Here is an 8,335-nt window from a genome sequence, read left to right on the forward strand (position 1 = left end):
AAACATGAACTACCGATTGTTATTCCGCAGACTGAGGCCTGGGGCAGTTTGACGGAACACCCGACCAGCCCTGTTCAAGACACACCGGAACTATCCTGTGTTGCTCCCAGATGCCCTTGAGCTTCTGTGACATTTCAGTCTATGAAAGCCATTAGTGCCTCTTGGCAGCTAAGGTGTAACCATCACAGTAATGATGATGTGGTTACAGTTCAACACAGCATGTACCAAAGCTGTTAGAGAAGCACACTTGTAACTGGATGGGTGTAGAACCAAACAGCAGGACTCTTGACAACATTTGATAAACATCTGTATTTAAGCAGCGAAATATCCATATGCGATTAGGAGAAAATGCAAAAACGTAAGAAACAAACTCCATTAAAGTTTTTTTAATTCAAGCAACAAAAACAACAATAGCAGAGGAAACAATACAAACAAGAGTATGTGTATAATTCCACTGCCATAGCAAAAAGTGAAAAGAAGAATATCAGGGCTACATACTACAACATAAACACATATTATGGGGAAAAAAGATGAAAGAGAGTAAACAAAAACAAGGTATGGCCCTTTCATATTATTGCAGCTTGAATTTACTTGTAAATAAGCCTTTACATCTAAAGCCTCAAAGGCAAAACTCTTCCCTGACCATTTTACTTTGTGCATTTAATAACGTACAGTATAATGAAGTCAGTTACAAAATATGTTTTTATTATTTCCAATGGCCTCGGTTTATCATAATTGCATCCATTTTCTTAGAATTAATATCAATATGTGTGTTTTTTGAGAGTTCAGTCCAAAGAGTTTTTGCCTGGGCACGTAACCAAAATAAATGTTGAATGGTTTCAAGGCTACTTTCACAAAAAAGCGCATTTATCATGTATATTTATCTTTAGTCGGGTCTTTCCTGGCCAGCTTCATGGGGTCATAAATGATTTGTGTGAAACCACAAGGAACAAATCAGGGTGTGGATTTTTACAACGTTTTGAGCTCTTTAAAATAAATTCAACATTTGAGTTTATAAAAAAAATAATATAGAGAGAATTTCAAAAAGCCGAAAATGATGTGTTAAAAGAACTAGTGCACTTCTCGTCACAGGCTGCCCTGATGTGGAGTGAAATGTTCCCGCGCTGCACTGTGCTTCGGCTCGCGTCGGAATGGAAACATCTGCGCGTTCGCGGGCGGCGTCACGAGGACGGGCGACAGTCGCGTTTCTCTCGGTACACGTTTGCTTTTTTTTCCCAGCTTAGCCAGAAAGGCTGCGTTTTTAATTCGGTCATCTTGTTAATGTCATGCTTGTAATCTTTTATTTCCCGGCGAAGCGCTGTACTGTTACGGCACAATCAAATTAATACATGATACAGATTAAAATATTTATAGTCTTTTTGTCAATAGCTAAAAATAAACACAGAACGACGGAAAGAAGAGTGCTTTGCCTCGGATGTCACCTTTATCTGCAGAAAAACAGTACCATGAACTGCACTGGTAACACGCGGTATTCGGTATTGTATGAATGTATACAATATATGTATATAAAATTTGACCAGTTCAGGTTAAGCTCAGTCTCAGGCACGCACGGACCGAGCTTAACCTGAACTGGTCAAATTTTATATACATAACGACAAAAACGGGGAAAAAGGAATAAAACACTTTCAATAAACAACCGGAATAAGTAAAGATAAATCATGAATGCTATATTCCTGCCAGTATTTTTTTCACCAGCACTTACGTATGTTTTATTCTTCTCAACAATAGCAAGAAGGCAACCTACTCATCAGGGGTGTATCTCAATAGCTGTCTGTAATTATACACTATAAAATGTGATTTCCGAGACACAAAAGACGCAGAAAGACCAACTGCTGTAACCACAGAATGGTTTTACAGTCGGCCGGTGACTAGAGTGGTTTTTCCAAGTGTCTGTTGTAGATCTGCCGCTGGAACGCAAGGGGTCGATACCACTTTCAAATAGGCAACTTTGACGAGACGTGTACCGGAAATTAACATTTGACGTGTTTCCAGTCAGCTGACTTCCTGTTTCCGATTTGCCTGTCAGTTGTAAACAGTCCATTCGTTTCCACTCTCTCGTCACAGCTGGGAAACAACAGACATGAAGAAATTTTTCGAAGATATAAAGAAAGACATGAAGTTCAAGCAGGCAGGACCTGGGAAGAAACTGAACGAGGACAACAGGTAAAAAAAAACGAGCTTACATAAGTTGGTTCAGTATTTATCCAGACAAATTGTGCAGATAACGGGATGGACTCACTCACTGTGTCTGTTGATTTTAACTCGCTCAGCTCTGTGTAAAACGCCACGAACGTTTTCGCTTTGTAACTAGAGTTGGACTGCTCCACCTAAGCACATTGGTAAATTACACTCAGTGTCACTTTAAGCATTCTCATTCTCTCCTTCTGAGTTCTCTGACTGTTATTGTTACTACTCTATTATTTATTGTTATGCTGTCATTGCTGCTATTGTTATTTACTGTCATTGATTGACACTGTTTTGTTTGTCATTGTTTTGTTTGTGCAGTATTTCAATTGTCCTTGCATAGTCTGTGGAGAAGCATTCAGGAAGATTTTCATGATGCATATGATGTACATGGTACTTGTATCTATGACAATAAACTTGAAACTTGAAACTTGTTTTACGTGTGGTGAAGGATAGCAGTCATTTCCAGATGACATTAGCCGAGCAGACTGTTGTGGCAACATGCCTTAAGTCATTGGAAATCCTTTGTGTACCACACTAGACTAGTGTTGGGACTCTGTCTGTCACTGTTGCTGTGGCTCTGGGTTGATTATCCAATGCAGTGACACACTGCTCTACTGCTGAGCCTTATGCCTAACGTCTGTACACTGAGGTGCCTTGATGTCCTTACAGGACCTTTGCCATCATGATCATCATCATATGCTTTGAGTGGTGTTCCATTGCATACCTCACTAGTTCTTCGTTCCTGCAGCACCAAAAGCCTGCCGGTGCCCAGCAATGCCCCAGCCAAGCCTCGCCAAGCACCTACGGAAGGAGCACAGAGGGCAGGTGCTGCAGCTCTGGCCAGGATAGAGCAACAGCATCGGCCACGACCTCAGACCTCACAGGATGCCATCCGTAGTCAGGGTGAGAAGCACGAGATGCATACCACATTTACCAGGAACGAGGTCAAGGCACTGTATATAAGCCTCGTGTGTCAGTGTATCTGCTGACATCCAGTATTCTGACTCGAAAAAATTAAAGTGGGGTAGTAGTCTGATCAGGTCACAGATCTGAATCTTCCTTCCAGCTGTGGAACCCTTGATAAAAACACTTACCTTGAATTGTTTCAGTAAAACTTGAACAGTTGTATAAATAGGTGAAATTTATGTCCAGCACGTGGACACAGTATGGACGAGTATGGACACTCTGCCTTGGTGCATTCACTTTTTTTTTTTTTTTTTTTTTTTTTTTTTTAACTGTTTTGTAATTTTGACTGTACTGATTAAAACCATCCACTGTTTACCACCATATCTGATTTTAGCATGGTCTGTGTCTCCAATCTTTCAGTGAGAAAAGAATTGGAGGCTGAAGCTGCAGCAATAGTAGCAGATCAAAAACCAGCAACAACAATAGAGGTAAGTTGGATAAACACATTATGCATTACTAGAAAGGCTCATCTCACTTGGAACTCCATACACTGATAACTACTCTCATTGACCAGTGCATTACATTTATATTCATTAGCTGGTGCTTCTCTCAAAAGTGACATACAATTCAGGGTAAGCAAAGGGGCATTTGAAAAGAAATGAAAATCTTAAGATAATGACACAATTATTGAAGAACAGTCTGTTTCTCTGATATTGTTTTTGCCAGCACACATTGCTTGAGTAGCTGCCTATAGAGTTGAGTGTAACAGGAAATACAAAGATAATCATGACAGATGGCATGATGCAAAATTATGTCACTATTTGGAAATCAGGAGAGAAGTATGTCTGAAAGAAATAGTTTTTGAGACACTTCTTGAATGCTGAGAGGGATTCAGCCTTTTGAGGGACAGAGGGAGCACATTTCACCACACTGAAGCTTGAACCAAGAACTTGCAGACTTTCAGTTTTGGATTCCTTGTCACTGGGGTCATTAAGCAATCTGAGGCAGAGGAGCACAACACTCTTGCTATGGTTCGAGTGATCAGGTCCTGTAGGTATTGGGGTGCAGAGTGTGTTGTGATGCACAAATATTGGAGAAGCATGCTGTGATCCAGGAGGATATATCTGTCAATTGGGGAAAAGGAGAGGAAGAGCGCGCATGTGTGTGTGTTTGTGTGTGTGTGCGTGTGCGCGTGCGAGAGAGAGAGATCTGCATAGCAATGGTAGAAGTTGAGCGATAACTTAGCTAAAGATGGGGAAGAGTAAAGGGCCAAGCATGGAGTTCTGTGAAAGACCTGTTGAAGCTGCAGCAATAGCAGCGTGAGGTTCGGTCTGTCTAGAGGTTCGGACAGGAACAAGGAACCACAAAAAACCACCTGAAAGGTAAGAATCACATCATTTCAATAATCATTATTTGATTCTAAGCTGTTCTGGTGAGAAAAGCAGGATGCTGTGGTTGAGCGTGTAAAATGCTGCAGAGAATTTTATAAGAATGAGGGCAGAGCAGAGGGAGGCGGATCTACCTGACTGTAGTGTTTCTGGCATTGCAAGAAGGGTAGTCAACTCAATGGAATGACATTAGATCCAGACTGATATCCACTGAGGAGATCACTCTGGGTGAGAAGTGCAAAAAAGTGCCCTTAACTGAGAAATACAATGAGGTTTATTATTTCTTTGCTCCAGGGCTCCAATGTGCCAGTTAAAGACTCAGCCTGTTTCTCAGTATCTGGGGTGTATTTCATTTGCCCTCTTACTGGGGCTGTCTTAACAAAGAGTGAGAGGGAGGTTCGTATTAAAGAAGCTATTCTCATGGTAAGTAACTCTTTCAAGTGTACAAAAACTGCATGTGCTCTTTTTGACTTTCAATAATTTCGGGAGTTTTTGCCTGGAAGAAAGTTGTTTCCTGAACAGTAGTACCATCAAATATTAATAGAAATTAATAATAACTTCCTCATCAAGTAATTTAAATAATTCATTTTTGCTATTCTCTCTATAACAGCATTTTGAGAAGGACCCCCTGGAAGCCTCTATTATGATGATTCATACCTTCAACAAGGACAGAGAGAAAGTTAAGGCTGCAGTAGACATCATCAGCAGGTAGAAAAGTGCAAAATATGAACAATTGGTGTTTTTAAGAGAAGAAAAGAAGAAAGTGCCGCTATGGCTCAGCCACTTCCCTCCTGCTTTCGGGGCTACTGAGTTATGTGCTCTGTGTATATCGTCTCCTGTGGGCAGGTATGTGGACAACATTTGTAAGAACCCCACAGAAGAGAAATACAGGAAGATTAAAGTAAGCAACAAGGTCTTCCAGGTGAGAGTTAAACAGAGGAATAGAGGCTGCACAGCGAGTGTGAGCTCCTACTCGTCATATCTCCCATTTATGGCCACATCTTTCTTGCCAGGAGAAAGTAAGCTGCTTGGAGGGATCTCGGGAGTTCCTGCAAGCCGCAGGATTTGAGTTCACTGTTCTTCAAGTGGAGGGAAAGGGTAAGCAAGCCTGAACACACAATTTCATTTTGCTTGTTTATCGAATGCATGTGTGCATGTTCTTTTGGTCTTGTGCTTCACTGTAATCCCAGTTTTGTGATTTAGACACATAGCCCAAGGCACGCACCTATGGCATGTTCAGGGCAGTTTGTATGAAATAAATTGATTGAAGTTCTCTGCTTTGTAAAAGTTTAATTCCATTCCTTATTATGAGTGAATGGATAATAAATTGTAAGCATCTTTATGATGGTCAGCATGGACCGTCATAGTGTTTCTGTGTGATTTCTGCTGGTGGTCGTAGGAGGCTGATGCAGAGCTGGCCCTCAATGAGAGCAGGTTGATGAGTATTTTGTGGATCTGTGCACTTGTTTTGTGTGTCCTTCTTCCAGAGGACAAGGAGGAGTTCCTGGTGTTAGCAGAGCAGGACTCTAACCAGCTGGAGCAGCTGAAGGAAATGAAAGACAGACTCCAGAAAGGAGAGCCCCTTAGGCCACAGCTTGACCGCCAGCCACAGGCTTTCCGGTCCTCTCCCCACGCCACACACTTTGAGCTGCCCTTGGACTTCTACAATCTGACTGCGGAGGAGCTGAAGAAGGAACAGCAGCTCAGGTACAGAGGCAAAGTGCTGCGTGCCATTTCACAGCTAAAGAACCTTTGAGAAACAAGTTCCCTCAGCTTGAAGTTGAATTTTTGAAGAGTGTGTTTGCTTTGGTATGTAAATGGTGGTTCTGTGTGTTCAGGACAGAAGCAGTCGAGAGGAATGCTATGCTTCGGACGAAGGCAATGAGGGAACGTGAGGAGCAACGAGAGAGAAGGAAGTACAACTACACCCTGCTGAGGGTGCGGTTGCCAGATGAAAACTTGCTTCAAGGTCTGAATCTGCTGCATCTCCTTCATAGTTTGGCGAGAGATTTATAGAGACACCAACATGGAGCTGCTTAACATGTTCCTTAAAACTTTAACAGTATTTCTGTAACAGATAGAGAGACGAAAGATCTTCTTTAGCCTTTGTTCTTAAAAGGTGAATTAGTTTCATGAAGAGCTGAACTTTTCTGAGTCCATCTCAAAACAAGATGTGCAGTTGGGTATCAGCTGTAATATTGCTTTGAAGTCGAGAGTTCAGAAGGAGTGGTGGACGCTTCTTGAAAGTCATTAAAATAGTCATGTATATGTCGTGCAGGAACATTCTTGGCAAGGGAACGTGTTGCAGCACTGTACAAGTTTGTGCGCGAGTCCCTTGTGGATGGTTGGCAGCCATTTGAACTAGTGGCTCCAGGTGGACAGAAACTGAAGGACGATGAGGAGGTGGCCTTCAACGAGTGCAGCTTGGTGAGCTTGGTTCTTGACTGTTGACAAATGTAATACCAATTGAGCGTCCCAGTCAAGGGCAACTAAATACATCATGATCTGCATGCGTCATCTGATCTGATCTGAACTTGTGGGCTTCGACTTTGTCATTGGAAACAACGGAATGATGCCGTTTACAAAGTGGGAGACCACAAGTCAGATACCAGTTGGAATCCTTGAAGAATGAAACGGTTTAGTGCTAGACCAGTGCTGTTTTTGCATCTTGGTAGCCACTGAAGAAAACTTGAAATGTTTAAGGCCACAGATCTGTGCTTATTGCTTGACAGTCTTGATCACTGAGCATTTAAAATCTGAAAAAGTTGTTTTGCACAGGTCCCAGCAGCTCTGCTGTCACTTTCCTGGGATGCAGCAGTGCAGGCAGACATTGCAGCAGCTGGAGGACCGAGCCCTTCGCTCCTTAAGCCGGAGCTACTGGAAAACATCAAGAACCTAGTTTGAGCAGACACATTTTTTTTTATAGCCCCCTGTTGTGGAAGTTAATACTGCCTCAGTGTCTAGGGTTCAGTAACTTCACTGTTGAGGCAAATACAATGGAGTCAAACAGCAGAAAGAAAATAACCGCATCCAGTGTTTCCAATTACACACGAATGTAGTACAGCTGAGTGGGATACTTCTAGTGGAGCTCTCACAAGTATGGCTCTGTGCTGCTGAGGCAGGGAGTGTTGTCTGGATGTATGTGATCCAGTCCTCATGGTGTTAATCAAAAGATTATCATCAGTCAGCAATGATACACTACACACCCACTGAGCATCCTTCCTAAAGCACTGAAACAGACTGCAGACAAAACTACTTTTAAATTTATCTTTGAAATGAAGGCAATGGATAAAAACTATGATGTAATAAGTAGGAATCAGTGCGGGCTTCAGGGTGATGGGTTGGTTTTTTTTTTATAGCTGGGATGGGTGAACATGCATGTATTGTCCTGTTCCTGCTTGGCAGTTTAACCTCATGGAATTCATGTTGAATAGAAAACATACTTGTAAGCATGGCTGCTGAAGGTAATTTTGCTGCAGTTACAAGTTATATATTGTTTATACAGTTTATTCTTGGTCTCCAGAGATCTGATTTCAGGTGGAAGTATTTGGCAACATTCATTGAGAATATCACAGTAAGCATTTTAAGAGAAAAGTAAATGCATAAATCATCATTATGGCAAATTTCAATAGTTAATTAAAATTTGTTATAAAGCCACTTGAAGTCTCTGATTTCAGGATGAATAGTTGACAGCTGATATACATTTCCTACTTATTGATATACTGTATACATTATATATTTTTACCCAGTAAGCACTTTAATTTGGTTTTGGCCTCTACCATCTTTCAGACTGTCCTTGTCATTCATGTTCCATCATCTGAAATTTTGATTTC

General features: G+C 41.5%; 1 protein-coding gene across 1 annotated transcript; it reads left to right on the forward strand.

The window, feature by feature from the left end:
• Positions 1-885: 885 nt before the first annotated feature.
• Positions 886-8,250, forward strand: ubxn6 (UBX domain protein 6). The gene is made up of 12 exons (XM_018728309.2): positions 886-1,214; positions 2,086-2,184; positions 2,957-3,111; positions 3,535-3,602; positions 4,797-4,925; positions 5,113-5,210; positions 5,349-5,424; positions 5,516-5,600; positions 5,990-6,209; positions 6,341-6,471; positions 6,781-6,929; positions 7,281-8,250. Exons 1-12 carry the CDS (start codon positions 1,102-1,104, stop codon positions 7,404-7,406), a joined length of 1,449 nt encoding a protein of 482 aa, XP_018583825.1. The 5' UTR covers positions 886-1,101; the 3' UTR covers positions 7,407-8,250.
• Positions 8,251-8,335: the final 85 nt, after the last annotated feature.

Source organism: Scleropages formosus, chromosome 9 (assembly GCF_900964775.1).
Source record: "Scleropages formosus chromosome 9, fSclFor1.1, whole genome shotgun sequence".
NCBI lineage: Eukaryota > Metazoa > Chordata > Actinopteri > Osteoglossiformes > Osteoglossidae > Scleropages > Scleropages formosus.

Bases quoted from the DNA above. Each gene is read 5' to 3' on its own strand.
- ubxn6 (XM_018728309.2), top strand. From the start codon at position 1,102: ATGTGGAGTGAAATGTTCCCGCGCTGCACTGTGCTTCGGCTCGCGTCG. The intron at 1,215-2,085 runs GTACACGTTTGC...CTCTCGTCACAG, and splicing joins CGACAGTCGCGTTTCTCTCG to CTGGGAAACAACAGACATGA. The intron at 4,926-5,112 runs GTAAGTAACTCT...TCTCTATAACAG, and splicing joins TTAAAGAAGCTATTCTCATG to CATTTTGAGAAGGACCCCCT.